The sequence below is a fragment of the Phacochoerus africanus genome, chromosome 10 (assembly GCF_016906955.1).
Source record: "Phacochoerus africanus isolate WHEZ1 chromosome 10, ROS_Pafr_v1, whole genome shotgun sequence".
In the NCBI taxonomy this organism is placed as follows: domain Eukaryota; kingdom Metazoa; phylum Chordata; class Mammalia; order Artiodactyla; family Suidae; genus Phacochoerus; species Phacochoerus africanus.
In genome coordinates, this window is record NC_062553.1 from 44,405,108 (window position 1) to 44,423,746 (window position 18,639).

At 39.7% G+C, this 18,639-nt stretch overlaps 1 protein-coding gene across 4 annotated transcripts in view; it reads left to right on the forward strand.

Moving 5' to 3' along the window:
• The first annotated feature begins 1,503 nt into the window (after positions 1–1,503).
• The window catches only part of GUCY1B1 (guanylate cyclase 1 soluble subunit beta 1), a 60,532-nt gene continuing 43,396 nt past the window's right edge, over positions 1,504–18,639 (forward strand). The window contains exons 1-4 of one of the 4 annotated variants that reach the window (XM_047798856.1): positions 1,904–2,033; positions 2,282–2,355; positions 13,959–14,044; positions 17,759–17,859. Coding sequence is in view for 1 of the 4 variants with exons in the window: in XM_047798854.1 (XP_047654810.1) it covers positions 1,653–1,655; positions 2,282–2,355; positions 17,759–17,859 (178 nt within the window). In the remaining 3 variants the exon portion in view is untranslated. Of the gene's footprint in view, positions 1,656–1,903; positions 2,034–2,281; positions 2,356–13,958; positions 14,045–17,758; positions 17,860–18,639 lie in introns of those variants that run through there. The other 3 variants (XM_047798854.1, XM_047798855.1, XM_047798857.1) reach the window with 3 other exon arrangements.

Sequence of the window (18,639 nt, forward strand, 5' to 3'; positions counted from 1 at the left end):
ATGATACAAAAAGCAAAAGTCTTGGTTCCTCCAACCACTGGTTCAATAGGCATCTCAAAACTTCCCTATGCATCTCCTCAGGAGGTTACATTTATAGCAATGCATGTGCTCTTATTATTCAAGTAGCACCTTACTCTACACAACCATTTCATATACCAAAAAATTGAAGGTGATTGCACAACCTGTCACCTGTTTTTTTTAACAATGTATCTTTCTGTATGATTATATAGCCAGGTTTTTTTTCATGGGTGTATAGTGTAATGGCCTATTTTAATAGTTAAAACCAGTAGTTAATATTAAATAACTGTTTAATATTTTAATGATTATATAAAGTGTTGTATGAAAGCCTCTAATTTATTTAAACATTCCACCATTGGTAATAGAAGGTAGTATTTTGTTAGGTTATTTGTTGTCTTATTTGTTTGCTATATAATATTTCTATATCAACTATGTCTATAATATTTCTATGTCAACCATATCAACTATGGTCTCTGGGTACAGAAGCTGGTAGTTTTATTGGTTTGACATTTTCTCTATTTGCATCATAGAATACCTTCCTGACTTCTCAGCTCCGCTGAGACCTAGAAACCAGGCTTGTCTTTCTTTCCTCATTTTTGGCCTAATAATAGTCAACAGTGTCCATGTACCACACAGAGTTTTAATCAACAGTTTCTGCTCTATCATCTTCTCCCTATGATGGGGCTCAGGGCATTAACTAAACTAAGTGCTTGGTAGAATGGAGACACAGAGATTAAATTAAAAGTCTGCTCATTTTGTACTGGCCTTTTCCAGTTCAGCAGTTCCCTCTGAGAAACAGTAACAGAAGCCAAATTACAGACAGTTGAAGACTTCCTGGAGTGTAGTTCCTGGCTGTGCGTTCGGCTCAGGTGTCACACCAGAATCAAACCCAGAATGTCCATGGTTCTGTCGGGGCAGTTTAAGTCATGGACAGAGCTGGTTTTGACATGACCTTCCTCCAAAGTATTTTAGCTGGCACACCAAACTAGTCTCATTGACTAAAGGTGAAATATGTTATGCACAGTATTATTAGCTTTCAGTTTGCCATAAACTGTGGAGGGACCAAGCCACAAAGGAAGTGTTTATCTCCAATATGCAACATGAGGGTGCTGCCCACGAGGGTGTATTCCTTTTAAGGCTTGTGTATTGCAAGGCACACACAGACACACACAGACACAGACACACAGACACACACACACGCGCGCACGCGCGCGCGGATGCACTTCCTTAGTTTTTGCTACCCCTGAGGGCAGACCTTTGGATAAGAATACATTTGTTGGGACAACAGCTGCGTTCTCCCTGCCCCAGAATTTATGCCAGGAGCAAGGCTGTGGCTTCTCTGCAGTCACTGTGGTGGCCTCAAATGAAAGCCCTGTCACCAGGGCCGGGGCGGGAGGGCACTGGATCGCGGCTGCACCCGGAGCATCCGAATTCCCTCCTCGGCTGCCGATTGGTTGGAAGCTGGGAGGCGGTGGCCAGCCCGGCGGCTCGACTCTCGGTTGCTGCGAGGAGGTGGCAATCAGGCCGGGCCAGGCCGGGCGCCGGTTCCAGCTCGACGCGGCGCCTCGGGCTCCTGCCCGGTCGCTCCAGAAGCCGCCGCCCGGGTTTCTCCGCCAAGCCGGTGAGCAGACACCATGGTGAGTGCTCTCAGCCGGTCAGGCTGTCTCCCATCCGCCCGGGCCTGGCTGCCCAAGGGACCCCGGCCGACCTCCCGAAGACGAGCTCGGGGGCCAGGCGAGCGCATTGCCTGCTGCGAGGGCAGCCTCCAGCTTGCATCTAGAGCGGGGAGGTGGGAACGTCGGGGGTCGCGGAGGGGGCGCTCGTGCCTTTGCTTCCGGGGGTCCACATCGCGCTTCGCTACACCTAGCTCTGGAAGGGAGTACAGCCGAGGCGCCGGGGCCCCGGCTCAGGCCCGCCCGGCCGGTGGGGGAGCTGAGAGCTGGCGACCGGCCGAGGAGGCGTCGGACTCGCGTCCCCTCAGCCAGTCTCTACTGGATGTCTCTGCATGGTGACAGGTGAGCGGGTTAGGAGGTGGCTTGGGGGTGGGGCGGCGATGACGGAAAGGATCTGACCCTGAGTGGGGCGTGGGTTGCACCCCTGTGTGGCGGGTCTTAAGCACCAAGGACCCCCAAATATGGTGGAAGCAGGGGGCGAGGTACAAGGTCCAACCAGCGTTGGGGCAGCAGATAAGGCCGCCTAGCCCCCAAGCCCCATTCCCACCCATGGTTTGGTCCCTGACACTCGTCTTTCCTTGTCCCCGCAGTACGGATTCGTGAATCACGCGCTGGAGCTGCTGGTAATCCGCAATTATGGCCCGGAGGTGTGGGAAGACATTAAGTAAGTGACCGGCTCCTCATGCTCACACCCGCGCTGGCGGAGCGTGTGGGGTTCCCTTGCTTTTCCTGCGTTCTCCTTTTCTTGGCGGGGTCGCGGCGCGCATCCTCAGCACTGCCTCCCCCGCTCTCTCGGTTGCAGCTGCGCTCCCACGCTCCGGAGCCGGACCCGGAGAGGGGGGGTGGCGGGGCGGGGCTGCGGGGCAGAGAGCCGGGGAAGGGGCCCCTGGGGTCATCGCGGCCTCTCGACCCGGCCTGAGCGTGGGAACTAGCTGCCTGCGCCCCGGCGGCTCCCAGGCTCAGCAGGCCGGGCGGCTCCCACGCCAAGAGGGACCTCCGGGACCACAAAGGCCTCCGCGACTCTTAGGCTCCCAGAGACCTTCGAAAGGATGGAAAGACCGGCTAGCTTGCAGTTAACACACCTTGCGGACATATGCAATAGTGAAGCCTTTTTCTATATGCTGAAACTCACTTTTGAGACTGTTTATTGAGCCTCTGTGAATCGAGTGCATTTATTTATCTAAAGTGACCCCGCCCACCCCACTTTTTTTTTTTTTCTTCAGTTTCTACTGTGGTAAAGGCTGTCAGTTGTAGGAGGGCATCCTAGTTTCAGTCTAGACATGTGAGCCCAGTATTCTGAATGTCAAAGCAAATACCGCAGCCACTTGAGAGTTTAAACCTGTGGCAATGGTGGGTCCTCATCTCTGTGGAGGCACTGAGCGTTTCAGTCGAACAGTGTCCCTTTTTACTTCTCTCCCTCTGGTGAAATTTGCATTTAACTTGCGCAAATGACCACAGCCAAGTGTCCACACCAAAATCCTCTACTGTATGGATTTGCATATTGGGACAATAATAAAACTGCCACATTCAAACAGAGGTAGAGAGCATGGTTACCCGAGTGGGCAGAGAACACATTGTCGTTATTTAGTCTTATTTCCTGTACTCACTGATTTCATTTTGTTATATCCAGTAGGTGATGCTTCCGTGCCGTTCTTTCCTAAATGTATTACAATTAGTAGCAATCAATTCTAATAGGCTTTTTTGTGGAGTTACTTGGCAGTGATTTCTTATACATATCTGTTTCCATGACAATGACTATGATTAAATATTAAGCAGTAGAATGCAACTTTTCCTTCCCTTGGGTCTGTATCTCTGAGTATTGTTTCATGTTCCATAAGCCATTTATGTTACCCACAGAGCACATCTACATATTATAGAGAGAAGTGGAGATTTGGCAATTATGAGGTTCAATCAAATGAGAATCCAGGCACTTAAAGCTTACTCTGGCATTTCTTTCTATCTACTTTATAAATAGCTTCCTAATTTTTACCTTGCTTGGTAGGCAGTTATAGAGAAGGCAGACATCAAGAGAAAGACTTTAAAGAGTATAACCTACGTATAGGACTATTTTTAAGCCCCTTTCTTTGTGAATTTATGAAAACATCATGTATTATCCCGGGCGATATTTTTCTCAACTGTGAGAAATTCCCAAATTTCCTGGTGGCTGCGTGATGACAATGAATATGTTTAGAATTTTGAAAGCACAATAAAAGATCGTTGTTATGTTTCAACACTCTTATGTAGGTTAACTGGATTTGGAACGTGTCTTACCCATTATCAGTGTAGATCATTGTCAGATACAGAGATGAAAAGGTATACTTCATAGAGAAATGTGTTGGAAATTAAAAATTAAATTATCAAGTGATTTGTTTATATTGGCCATATCTCCCACATGGAAAGTTAAAATATCCAGACATTTACAAATTCCACAAATGTGAGAACTTCACCAAATCACACTAAGAATATTGTTGCATTCTACTTAAAAAATATATTAATTTTTAATTGGACATCAATATCTTCTAACTCATGAATTGATTTTTAAGTAACATCAAGCAGTATTCTTAATCTATTTAAGCACTAATAATTTAAATCATACAAAATCTTTTTCTGATAAAATGAAGCAAATCATTTGGATATTTTACCTAAAAAATGACTGCAAAGATTATGTGCCCCTGCAAGAAAAATGTGGCTAGTTATACTAGCATTTGCAATCCAGGTGTTACTCTTGATTCTTTTTTGTCTAAGATCCCTTTTGGTGGAGCCCATCTTGCCTTGGATATAGTTTATAGAACATTGCTTAGCTTTCTGCATTGAGGGCGCTAGAACAACTCATTGTCAGGACCCCTGAGGGATCATCATATGCTCCCTGGAAGGGTATTTGCTTAGCACAACAGAGATCCTCACTGCTTGGGGGCAGGAGAGGAGAAGTCAGAGGGGTTTAAGTTTAAAATGCTCCTTGGGAGATTCTGTGCCTCTCCGATGTCACCATCTTCTCCAGAGTGGATCAGTGCAGTCACTGGTCCAGGATACTTTCAGTTTTCCCTTTTTATGAAAACTGAATATATGAACAAAAAAATTGTCTCAGTAAATACCCAAACTCTATCTTCCTTTTTACTCTGTGAGAAACTATATAAATTGATGTTTATAAAATTTCCTGTAATACTTTTTTCCTGTAATACTTTTTTGGTTTAGGAGGAAATGGCCATCTGTCCTTCTTGAGAAAGGATGCCAAACATTTAATGACAAATAAAATCTGAAGTAACAGATTCCAGAAAGAAAATTTTAAGTGCGTAAGAGCCAAAAATGTTTCATTGTAAACTCCACTTCCACTTCCACTCTTACCAACAATATAACCATTTCAAATGAGCTTCAAATTCCTCTTTTTAAGAAAAAGAATCGTCAAGGCTGAGGGTCAGCAAACATTCCTTTGAAGGGCCAGATAGTAAATATTATAGGTGCTGCAAGCCAAGACTCAGTGTTGAGGATAATATGTATACCTGTATTACCATCAAAATGTAACAATTTAAAAATGTAAAAACCATTATTAGGTTCCCAAACAGCAAAAATAAGTGGTAACTGGGATTTGACCCAGAATTTGTAGTTTGCTGCTTTGATCTAGGCCATAAATACATATAAAAAAGCCAAAGAGATGTCTTTGGCTTTACTTTAAATCTTGTGTCATTGATTTCTTTTTAGTTTTCAGATGGCCCTTTCTACAAGCCATGGTTCCTACTTGATGAGAATATCAATCATCATTTCAGAAAAAAAAAATGAAATCAGGATATACATTAGAAAAGCACCAAATATTTGATTTAATCATCTCTGTTATCCTCCCATCAGCCCTAGGTAAACCAACATTACATCAAATAACTGAGTTCAATTTTAGATTTGCTGACTTTACTAGAACATAAAGATGGATATAAAAACTGAAAAAAATCTAAAATTATTAACACTCTATTAAAAGTTCAGACTTATGGTTGCCAAGGGGGAGAGGGGAGAGAGTAGGATGAACAAGGAGTTGGGGGTTGGTAGATGCAAACTATTACATTTAGAAGGGGTGAGCAAGGAGGTCCTGCTGCACAGTACAGGGAACTATATCCAAACTCTTCGGATAGAATATGATGGAAGATAGTATGAGAAAAATAATGTATATATATGTATGACTGGGTCACTTTTCTGTACAGCATAAATTGACACAACACTGTAAATCAACTATAATAAAAACTATAATAAAAAATACCTATTAAAAACAAACAGAAAACACTTTCCTGAAAACTAATTTTTTTTGTCTGGAGTTAAGCAGGCCAGGGAACAAATTAAAAATAGATTTGAGATGCTAAAGTGCCACACAATGTTTTGCTTTACTGAAAGAATTGAGACAAATATGTGCATCAAAATCTTGGCACAAGATTTGAAAATGAAGTAATGACACTGATAGTTGATAAATATTGTAATAAGTTCCTCTACAAGGTTGTTAGGAATCTTTCCTTTGTAAAGAGTGCATGTAGGAGTTCCTGCCGTGGCTCAGTGGTTAGCGAATCCGAGTAGGAACCATGAGGTTGCGGGTTCAATCCCTGGTCTCACTCAGTGGGTTAAGGATCTGGCGTTGCCGTGAGCTGTGGTGTAGGTTGCAGACACAGCTTGGATCCTGCATTGCTGTGGCTCTGGTGCAGGCCAGCGGCTACAGTTCTGATTAGACCTCTAGCCTGGGAACCTTCATATGCCACGGGAGCAGCCCTAGAAAAGGCAAAAAGAAAAAAAGAAAAAAAAAAGAGTGCCTATATATTTGGTATGCTTTTATGTGAATTACCAAATAGCAAGTTAGGATACTTTTTCATTTACTGACTCAAACTTTCTTTCACTCTATAATTAAATTTATTTTAATGAGCATAGTCTAATGGTTGGATACTGAGAAAAGTGTATGATATCCTTGCTTTCAGACAAAGCTTAGAGCTATTGGGCTACTTCTAATCTTACTACATGTTGGTTTTTCTGCCTATAACTCAACATGTAAATGTTGGAAATGTTGGATAGTATATTCTCATCTTCTTTTGAAATTAATGCTTCTAGTTCAATTTGCTAATCAGGAATTAATCGTTATGGTTCATATAAGCAAATGCTTGGCTGTAAGCTAGTTAAGTGACTTTCCAAGTTGCCTAAACTTTCTGAGACTCAACTCTGCAAGGAAAAAATAACTACTTTGCAGGGTTGTAATATGTTGAAGGATGTCTGTAAAGTGCTTACCATAGGTCTTGGAAAATAACTGCTTAAAATCGATGGTAAATGTTACTAATTTTACTCTAGACCTAGAGTTTCTCAGCTTTTCCCTTCCCCAGCTCCCAGCTAAGGGCTCCTGATAGTAACAGTAATTCATTGAATCTATATACTTCACCCTTGTACGTGTGTCCTCATTGCTCCAGGATAAGCAGTAACTCGGAGTCATTTCACTCTCCCTTCTCCTCTCTCCATCCTGTGCAGTGAGTACCAGTGCTTTGAATTTAAATTGCCCCCGAGGTGCTCCTTCTCTTCTTCTGCCCAGTCTCTGAGCATGTTCCTTTTCACCCTGACAGCCCCCACCAGGTTCTCTGTGGCTGACTTGCCCCACTCCTCTATGTTCAACAGGGTATGGGCAGACTTACTCTTATGATGCTGTTTTTCTGCTCAAGTTCTACTTTGGAATCAATCTTACATTATATTCTTCTAGTCTCCCCTCCACTAATCCCTCTTTGTTATTTGAAAATGCAGCATAGACTGTTTTAAAAAATATTCATTAGTTTGCTTTATTTTTTAGATTCCATGTATAAGTGATAACATACAGTATTTGTCTTTCTCCGCCTGACATTTCACTAAGCATAATACCTTTCAGGTCCATCCGTGTAGCCACAAAGAGCATTATTTCATTCTTTTGATGGCTGAGTTATATTCTATCGTATATATGTATCACATCTTCCTTATCCATTCCTCTGTCACTTGACACTTAGATTGCTTCCATATGCTCTTAATATTCATTTTATCAAAGCAATTTAAAACCAAATAATGTACAAGATTTTGCTGTTTTATCAGATTTCCATTTTCATGAGGCTATGGAATTAAATTTCTACACCTTGCTGTATTCTTATTCAAATAGGTTTTAAAATATTAGCAGTACTTTTTGTTATAAAAGCTATTTAAAATTTCCCAGGTTCTTGCCTCTGTAATTTTTCATGAATGCCACATCCATTTGAAATACGAAAGGCCTTTCTAGCACAATTTTTTCCATCTTTATTGAGATATAATTGGCACATAACATTGTGTATGTTAGAATGTATGATGTGTTAGATACATTTGTAAATTGAAAAATGATTTCCATGATATAATTAGCTCCCACCTCCATCCCTTCAGTTACCTAATTTGTGTGTATGTGTTTGTGGGTGTCGAGAACATTGAAGACCTACTCTCTCAGCAACATTTACATATGTGATGCAGTATTAGCTATAATCACCATGCCATTGATTAGACCGCAGAACTTGTGAATCTTATAAGTTGTTATCGGTACCCTTTGAGCAACATCTTCCTGTTTCCCCCACCTCCCAACCCGCAGTAACCACCACTTTGCTCTCTTTCTCTGAGTTTGTCCATTTGGATTTCCACATATAAGTGAACTCAGTGCTTTTTCCTTTAATGAAAAAGTTGGGTCCTCAACAGTTTAAATGATATCCTAAGGAATTATATCAGGCAATTGAAGAGGCAGAACTCCAGTTCTGCTCTTTTTTTTCTATGTATTTTTTTAATCGAAGTATAGTTGATTTACAATGTTGTGTTAGTTTCACGTGTATGACAGTGATTTAGTTATATATGTGTGTGTGTATATATATAAACCATTTATATAACTTCATATATATATTCTTTTTCACATCCAACTGTGCTCTTCTGATGCCAAGTTTACTTCTCCTTTTAAGAGAGAAGCTAATCTTAAGGAGCTAATGTATTATATGTACAAAAATGAAACCATATTAATTTTCATACCCAGAAACTTGCTCAGTACAAATAAACAAATGAATACATAGATTTTTTTTTAAATAGATAAACTAGATTATGCCAGGATCAGGAACCTTTTTCTGTAGAAAGACTTGACAGTTAGCCTGAGAGGGAGGCAGAGTTAGTTGACAGACTCTCTAACCTTTGAAGCCACCTGTGCTGGTGGAACTAGATGTCCAGGGACAAGGCCTTCACTTTACCCTCCAGGGGGCTTCAAGCACAGGGCTCACCCATGACCTGGGCTGTGTGATGAGCAGCTGGGCACCCACATGAGAAGCCAGCTCACAGCCTTATCTCAGGGCTTTTCTTCGATGGTCTGAAGTGATACTTCATCATGCTTCATACTTCCATCAAGCTGGATCTTTGTTTTTTCTTGCATTTGGTCATCTTTGAGAATTAAAAAAAAATCATAGACACTTATTACTTAATTAGTGTCAGAGAAGGAGCTTTGTGCATTGAAACAAGCTCCAGAGGAGAAATCAGAAAACCCGTGTATCCTCCTTCCTTCATCCCAGACCTGCTTTCAGCAAACATTGACTATTGACTAGACATTGGTCCTCTTCACAACAAACAGTGTCCTTTTGATTCTCACTTCTCTCCAGAATGAGAAACCTTAGCAAATATTTCTCTTCAGTGTGTTGGGAAGTGATAGTTCAGAGTCGATATTGTGCAGACATCAAAAGGAAAATACACTTAAAGGAATCTATAGAACTGGCTGGCTCAGAGGTTGACACCTGCTGGGATGACTTGAGGCTTTTCCATTTGCTGTTTTGCCTCTTTGTTCATTAAAGAGAAAAAATTCGAGGAAACAGAATCTCAGTGTCTCAATGTCTAGCAAAATGGAGCACCTTTTTTTCTAAATGGATACTGGGATTAGAGGTTTCTACTCCAGGTAAAGGGTGAACATTCTGATGTATTTATTGTTCTTTTTGTTGCTGTTCCTTTGGTTGGTATTTTGTATTCTCATCTGTTTGCCACTAATTGTTGAGTCATGAAATATTAAATTGTTCCTCTATTGAGATTCTTTGGGGTCCATACTCAAACATGGTACCTTTCAGTCCATGTGTCCCCCTGGCTCTCAGCACCCCAGCCTCAAGGCCTGTTTTAGAAATGCTGTGAGACAGGGTGCTCGCCAGGTAAGTCAAAGATGAAGTCTACACAGGATTGAGGGAATTCATTATTGGAATTGTCATATGGAAGTTCCTGGGCCAGGGACTGAATCTGAGCCACAGCTGCAAGCCTATACCACAGCTGTAGCAATACTGATCCTTTAATCCACTGCAGTGGGCCAGGGCTTGAACCTACACCTCTACAGTGACCTCAGCTGCTGCAGTTGGAGTCTTAACCTACGGTGCCACAGTAGGAACTCTGGGAGGTTTTATTTAAATAATGGTCGGACACAACCCAGCCTTTGCGATGTCCTTACATCTCACTGAATGGACCATCCTAGGATTTATCATCAAGATGACATCTACATACCGTCTTTTAATATAGCATGAGCTATGGTCATGGTTTTTACAGGATCAGCACCCCTGGGAGCAGTCACTGGTCAGGTTGATTGTTTGATGTATGATGATTTTTTCTGCCTGAGGCCAGACCTTAATCTGAGATGTCATTTTCAGGATGCCTCTGTTCAGGCTCTCTGATCTTAGAACACCCATTTTCATACCTCCCTGGGAAGTTTCTTTACCTAGAAGCCAGTATTCTTTGTAAATAGACTAAAATTACTTAAAAGGTGTGTAGTAACTGGAATTCATTGTCAGAATAGGAATTCAGATTCTGTAAGCCATATTTTGTAGTTAAGGGGGATATTGTCTTAAGTATGCGGTTATGACAAATACTGCATGGATATTTCTGACAACTTTTTTCCTGTTTAAAAAATAATTAGTGAAGTTCCCGTCATGGTGCAGTGGGAACAAATCCAACTAGGAACCATGAGATTGTGAGTTCAATCCCTGGCCTCGATCAGTGGGTTAAGGATCCAGCATTGCTGTGAGCTGTGGTGTAGGTCGCAGATTGGCTCGGATCTGGTGTTGCTGTGGCTCTGGTGTAGGCTGGCAGCGACAGCTCTGATTAGACCCCTAGCCTGGGAACCTCCAATATGCCGCTAGTGTGGCCCTAAGAAGACAAAAGAAAAAAAAAGTTAATAATTCCTAAGTTTGAAAACAGACATTTAGAATGAATAAGCAATGAGTTCCTGTTGTATAGCACAGGGAACTATATCCAATCACTTGTGATAAAACTCGATGGAAGATAATATGAGAAAAAGAATGTATACATATGTATGATTGGGTCACTTTGCTGTACAGCAGAATTTGACAGAATACTGTAAATCAACTATACTTTAATGAAAAAATTCAAAAAAAAAGAAAACAAACTATGGACTTTGCCAGTAATGTCTGATTATTTGATTTTTGGTAGGGAGTTGGAACTGCGTGGAGGAAATATATTTAATTAATTAATTCATTTCTTTCAAAACATGCATGCATTCATTGAATGCATGCTCTATTCCAGGCACCTGCATTAGGCACTGGTGATTAAAAAAACCAAAACAAAACCCACAAAACTCCACCTTAATAACAATACCTACTAACCCTTTTGCAGGCAGGTAATCAGTGTAAATAAATGATCAGTTTAAATTCCAACAAATAGACATCTCTGAAAGTAAGTAGGAAATGAATTGCTACTGAGGAAAACATTATATATTCATAGTGAAATTTTAACCACTAATTATGGCTACAAATATATTTGTTGTTTTGTCTCCAGGTCAAAGTTAGGACTTTATTTTTAAAATTCTTAGAGGAGATAGAAATTGTTTGTTTTTGGCTGTGAAGTAATAAACTCTATCAGCTAATCAACACATTAAGAGCAACTTAATTAATTAATACTTAGCAAATTAAGTATTTTTATGCTGAATGGAACCCTCCCCCCTCTTATTCCACTGCAATTTCCTTGTCCTCCCCTGGTGCCTGCTCCTCTGTCTTCTTCAAGTTTTGACTATTGCCAATTAGGCATTTGGGGCATTGAGTATGGAAAGCACTGCTGTAAGCCCTTCCCTAGACTGGTTCTTGGCCAACATGGCTCCAGGTGAATGCTGCTGTTACTCGGTTCTTCCTGTGAGAGAACTGGGGCAACTGCACTTGGAGTTAGCCTGGTTGCTTCTTTTCCACACTCTCAAGAAAAGATTGAATTGTGATGGGAAAGCACTGAATCCCAGCCACTAGACCACCAGGGACCTCTGACATATGATGAGAATGAAACCAAGTCAGTACCTTTACATCTGGGTTTACTTGGTAGTCAAAGAAAGTGCCTCTTTACCTTGTCCAACCTCACTTAGGCCAATTTAAAACTCAAAATTGCTTAAAGACCTAAACATAAGATACCTCAAAACATTCTCTGACGTCAACCATGTAAATATTTTCTTAGGACAGTCTCCCAAGGCAATAGAAATAAAAACAAAAATAAACAAATGAGACCTAATCAAAACTTATAAGCTTTTTCACAGTGAAGGAAACCACAAACAAAAGCAAAAAGACATGTAAACATTGCAACTGATGAGGGCTTACTCCAAAATATACAAACAATTCATACAACTTAACAACAACAACAACAACAAAAACCCAGTTGAAAAATGGGCAGAAGGCCTAAGTAGACATTTCTCCAAAGAAGACATATGAATGGGCAGCAGGCACATGAAAAAAATGCTCCACATCACTAATTATTAGAAAAATGCAAATCAAAACTGCAATGAGGTACCACCTCACACAAGTCAGAACGGCTGTCATTAATAAGGCTACAAATAACAAATGCTGGAGAGGGTGTGGAGAAAAGGGAACCCTCCTACACCATTGGTGGGGGAGTACAAGTTGGTATAACCACTATGGGTTATAAAACAGTATGGAGGTTCTTCAGAAAACTAAATATAGATCTATCGTATGATCCAGCAATCCCACTCTTAGGCATATATCTGGACAAAACTACAATTCAAAAGGATACATAACTCCTATATTCACTGTAGCACTATTCACAATAACCAAGAAACAACTGAAATGTCCATCGACAGATGAATGGATTAAGAAGATGTGGTACATACACACAATGGAATACTATTCAGCCATAAAAAGAATGAAATAATGCCATTTGCAGGAACATGGATACAACCAGATTTTCACACTAAGTGAAGTACATCAGAAAGAGAAAGACAAATACCATATGTTATCACTTATATGTGGAATCTAAAATATGGCACAAATGAACCTATCTACAAAACAGAAACAAACTCATGGACATAGAGAATAGACTTGTGGTTGCCAAGGGGCAGGGGGAAGGAGTGGGAGGGACTGGGAGTTTGGGGTTCGTAGATGCAAACTATTGCATTTGGAGTGGATAAGCAATGAGGTCCTGCTGTATAGCACAGGGAAATATATCCAGTCACTTGTGATGGAACATGATGGAAGATATTATGAGAAAAAGAATGTATATATATGTGTGTGTATAACTGGATCATTTTGTTGTACAGCAGTAGTTGCCAGAACATTGTAAATCAACTATAATTGAAAATTTAAAGAAAATAAAGTCAGTAGAGAACCTTCAAAAATTATTCAGTAAAATATAACATCTTAGTTAATAAACCAATTAAAAACAAAAAAGAAAATAAATCAAATGCATTGAAAAATTATTGTTTTATATATATACACATATATACATATATGCACACACATAGGTGTATATATACATATATATATATACACAGATTATATATATATATATATATATATATATATATACACATATATATATATTATTTTTCAGATTATTTTCCCTGTAGGTTATTATAAAATATTGAGTTTAATTCCCTGTGCCATACAATAGGTCATTGTTGGTTATCTATTTTATATATAGTAGTGTGTATCTGTTCAGCCCAAGCTCCTAATTTATTCTTCCTCCATCCCTGTTTAGTAAGCATAAGTTTGTTTTCTAGGTCTGTGGGTCTAACACAACACTGTAAATCAATTACACTTCAATAAAATAATAAATTAAAAAAAATAAAATACTGTTAGAGATGTTATATCTATATAATGATTCATCCTTTGTCTTTAAGAAAAAGAAACTTGAAAGTTATGGGATGAGAAAGTGAGGGATGGAGAATTATTAGGTAATAGTACCTGCATTACATATGTTGTTTATGTAATCTGAGTATTAGTTTATTTCCCAGCTTTTCTTACATTTGTTCACCCTCTATAATTTCAGGTAGCTGGTGAAAGAACATTTTAAAACTAAGGAAAGAGGAAAGCATGTAATGTCAGAGGGGAGGCCTTTTGAGCTTCTAAGAACAGGTATATCTGAGAGATTGTTATTATCACATACATAGTCTCTGGAGGTCAAAACATTCTGCTACCATCCTGGGCTCTTGGCCTTCTTAATCAATGGAAATCGATAAGATGCCAGACAGGAAAGAAGCAAGGCTTTCCTGGGGACCCTGCTGCAGCAGGGGATAGTGAAAACAAACAGGTTCCTCTCCTTACTCACTGGCTGGGGTGGATGTGGGGCTGGGGTGCAGAGGGAGGTGAGCTGGTTCCTTACATGGCGTGAGAGTAGGGGTGGGTCCAGGGATCTGGCCAGAGGGGTAGCTTAGGTGGTATGCCCACCCTTTGGTGGTGGTGTGTGCAAGGGCCATGCCTAGTACCTTGCTTTTGCTCTTGGCTCTTCAAAAGTGACGGTTGGGTTTTTAGGTTTTATTGTATCTTCTTGCCCATAATTTGCCCCAACTGCTCATACCTGCAGTTATTTTCAGTCTTTTATAGTTTCTTTGTATTTTGTTGCTGGAGGAGACATTGGTTCAGCAACAAGCATTGCAAAAGGTCCCAGGTCCTAGCTCCTGGCCTGTCTTGATTTGACAGTGTTGAGTCTGAACAAATCTTGACGTTAAAAGAAAAGCAGTGTTGAGAATTGAGAGACATCAGGAAAGCTGTATTAACTCAAAATGTATACTGCCTTCAATGACCGTATTGTTGGAAATTCATTTTTTGGATATTTCTGCCTTTGCATTGTAAATTCTCCTGCCCAGCTGTCAATAAAGTGTTTGTAGTATCTCCAGTTACCTTTTACCCTGGGAAGGGAAGAATCTGAAGAATGGGCTACAGAAAAAAGTGAAGTGGGTCCAGAGAGATTAGATCTCAGACATAAATTTGGCCACCTGGAGTCTTTGCTCAGGTGGAACTTCTTCAGGAAGCCTCTCAAGGTCATTGCATTTACCCTTGTTTCCTGCCCCCTCCTCCCATGCCCCCTTCTCTTTCCTTTATCATGAGCTCCTTTCTTTGGTAGCATAATTCACCTTGTAATACATTATTAAATTTGCATATATAATGTAAACACTGTCATAGATAAACATAATATTATATGCTTTTTTCATTTCTACCAGCTAAAATGTAAGTTCTGTGAGGGCAGAGATCTTTATCTGTTATCTTCATTGATATATTAAAAGCTCAAAAAATTGCTTGGAGCATAATAGGTATTTAATTATTTGTCGCAAAACTCCTCCCCTGGGGGTGGGGTGGGGGGTTAAATGGTGACTCAAAGTTCCCAAATATTTCTAAGACAAATATAAATAAGGAATTTTAAGTATTTTGAATAATTCATTGGAATTCATTGTGAAATTTTTAAGAGAAGATGATCATTTCCTTTCATGTACTACTAATTTATATTTCAGCCTTCCTCCAGGGAGAGTGTTGGGCTGTTCATTTCAGGAAGTAAAGCTTAAAAGATAAAGACACTTATTTTCTGAAAGCAAGAGAAAGAAAAGAGGGAAAGCATTGACTCATGGTTAGGGGATTTCTAGGGAAATGGCCATTTCGCTATTTTATGCAGAAGAACTTTGCATTCTGTTTAATGGATCCTATGGATGGGTGACTATTTCTGAAAAACTGAGTTTATTACAAAATCTGTGTCATTTGACTTATCCTAGTTGGAAGAAAAAGAACAGGGTACAGTGATAGCATGAGTTAATTTGTACTTTATTATCTATTTAATTAATGCTTGTTTATATTTTATTAGAATGCCATAAATCAGAGACTTCAAAATTCCAATCTGTAGACCAGTGCTATTTGATAAAGAAATGCTAGTGACAAAATGAGAAAAATTAGGCTCTCCATATCCTGAAAATCAGCAATTCTATTTCTAGGAATTTGTTCTGTTTTTATAGAGAAATATAAAGATTAGTTAGAAAGATACTCACCACAACATTCTGTTTGGACTTGTGAAAAAAATAAAAGCAATTTAATATCTACTAAAACTTCAATACGCCTAACCAATGCAATTTTATGTAGTCAAAGTATAGAAATATATTTACTGACATGAAAAGATGTCCATCAAATAGTAAGTCAAAAAGGAGGTTTTAAAGCAGTATGATCTGGTGCGTGTTATGTATACAATTATGTTCAAGTGTAAGGAACTTGAATATAATATCAGCCGTGGCTATTTCAGAATAGCAGATGATTTTTTTAAGTTTTTCATTTCCTATACTTTATATTTTTATACAATTAGATGTTAGAATTGTAAGATACACAGTAGCATTTATTCGAAGTCATTTATCCAGGGTTTTTAATTCTATCTTCATAATTTGGGGATAGTTCACTGACTTTTGGTATTTAAAAAAAAATCAAAGTTTTGAAGGTTTATTCCTTTCATTGTACAGCTGTGTACATTCAGCCAAAAGGAGTGTTTCACAGCTTATACATAGCTCTTTGATTTTTTTAAAAAGTATATGGACATGGGAAGCGCTACAGTGTCAGTAATACATATAATGTTTCCACAGCTTAGAACATATTTTTGCACTCTTTATCTTTCTACAGCTGTGGAAGGTGGGTTATATTATTGCTCCCATTTTAGAAGAGAGAGGTTTTAGTGCTCAAATGTTTTATATGCTTTGTCCAAGTTCATTTAGCTAGGAAATCCTGGACTCTGAAATTCAGATTTCCATGCCTGCCAAAATCATGCTCCTTAACCACTACCTCCCCGCCCCCCAAGCCCCATGTGCCTCCACTCCCATGCACTGTTATGCATAACTGCAGGCAAATAAATAGTCTGCCTTGAAGAACACAGGGTATTTGTAAGAACTATCCATCCTCCCTGCCCTCCCTTTGTCCTATATGGATTTTGTCCATTCTCAGCACAGCCGCAGGACTTGTCTGCTAATGGAGATTGGCTCAACTCACTGCCCCTGTTACAAGCTCCAGGACCCTCCATCTCTTACGAGTAAACACCAGAGTCATCCTGATCCAAGGTTACCTCCTATCCGTCCTCTTACGGCTACTCTGCCCGGCCTCTCTTCCAGCCATGTCGCCTCTGCTCTTCCTCCAACATTCTAAGCTGTTTCTGCCAGCGCTTTGCACAGGCTCATCCGTTGGCCAGGAACACGCCTCCCCAGGCTGCTTAGGGCTCTGTCTGCACAGCTGCTTCAGACTTGACTCAGTTGCCAGATTCTTAGTGATGCCTCTGGCTGTTGTACTTGAGTTTCCCAACACCCCTTTTACTTTTACTTTTTTTCAAACTACCTACAGAGGATCTATCTACCTATCTATCTATCTATCTGTCCATCTATTTATCTAAACTTAGTTTTATGCCTCTTCTGTCTGCCCTCCTAGAATACATTTGTTGCAAGAGGTTGGTATTTTATCTTACTAAAGGCTATATCCATAGTGCCTGGAACAGTGCCTAATTCATAAAGGGACTCAACAAATATTTGCTTTTTAACCAAAAGTTATTTCTTGATTATATTTAATACCAGGTATTGTACTGGGCATTAGTACACTATAGAAATGTTAGGCTTGCTAAAATATACTTAAATATATCATTTTTTTTTTAATTTTGGAAGGGGGAAGTGAAATAAGATCTTAATCATTCAACTTTTAGGTACATGTCATTGATTGAAACACATTTGACACAAGCAAATTCCATTTCAGATATAAGATTTTTTTATATGATCATTATAGCTATAGTACCTCTTCTTTTATTTTAACTTCTCCCCCATCTGTCTTGTTTTTGTTTTCTAGAAAAGAGGCACAGTTAGATGAAGAAGGACAGTTTCTTGTCCGAATAATATATGATGATTCTAAAACTTATGATTTGGTTGCTGCTGCAAGCAAAGTCCTCAGTAAGTTGAATGTGATTTTCCTTCTTTGCATAAGCTACACATAGATGTCAAGGTCACATTGTGTAGTTGTGCAGGTTGTGCACTGAACAACCCTGGTGGGGAGGGACAGTCACATGTAATGTTAGGGTCAGGTACACTGAGTCCTCTTGTTCTTTTTACAAACTCTCCAGAGAATAGAAGAGTTCTTTGCCCCTCCCTACAAAAAGCCATGTGCCGAGGAAGGAAAAATATTGATAATTAATTTAGTAAGTTCACAATGTAATAATAATTTTGCAGTGTCAACAGTGCATTAATTACAATTTCCAGAATGCAGAAAATATTATCTCCAAATCTCTTTTTTTTTCTTTCCTAGAGCCACAAGTGCGTTATATGGAAGTTCCCAGGCTAGAGTCGAATTAGAGCTATAGCTGCCGGCCACAGCAATGCAGGGTCCTAGCCATGTCTGCAACTGACTCCACAGCTCACAGCAATGCTGGCTTTTTAACTCACTGATCGAGGCCAGGGATCAAACCCAATCCTCATTGGATACTAGTCGGGTTTCTTACCTCTGCGCCACGAAGGGAACTCCTCAAAATCGATTTTGTAATCATAAGATTTGTTAGTTTTGATAAAAGAAACAAGAAACACTTAGATATATATTAGACAAAACTCATGCAAAGAAAGCAAAGTTCCCCCTCCCTGCCAAAAAAAAAAAAAAAAATCTTCCTGGGAATAAAGTAATTCTCAAAGTAATATCTCTTATTCTCATAGTATTTAATTTGTAGCTAGGGTAGTTTGGAT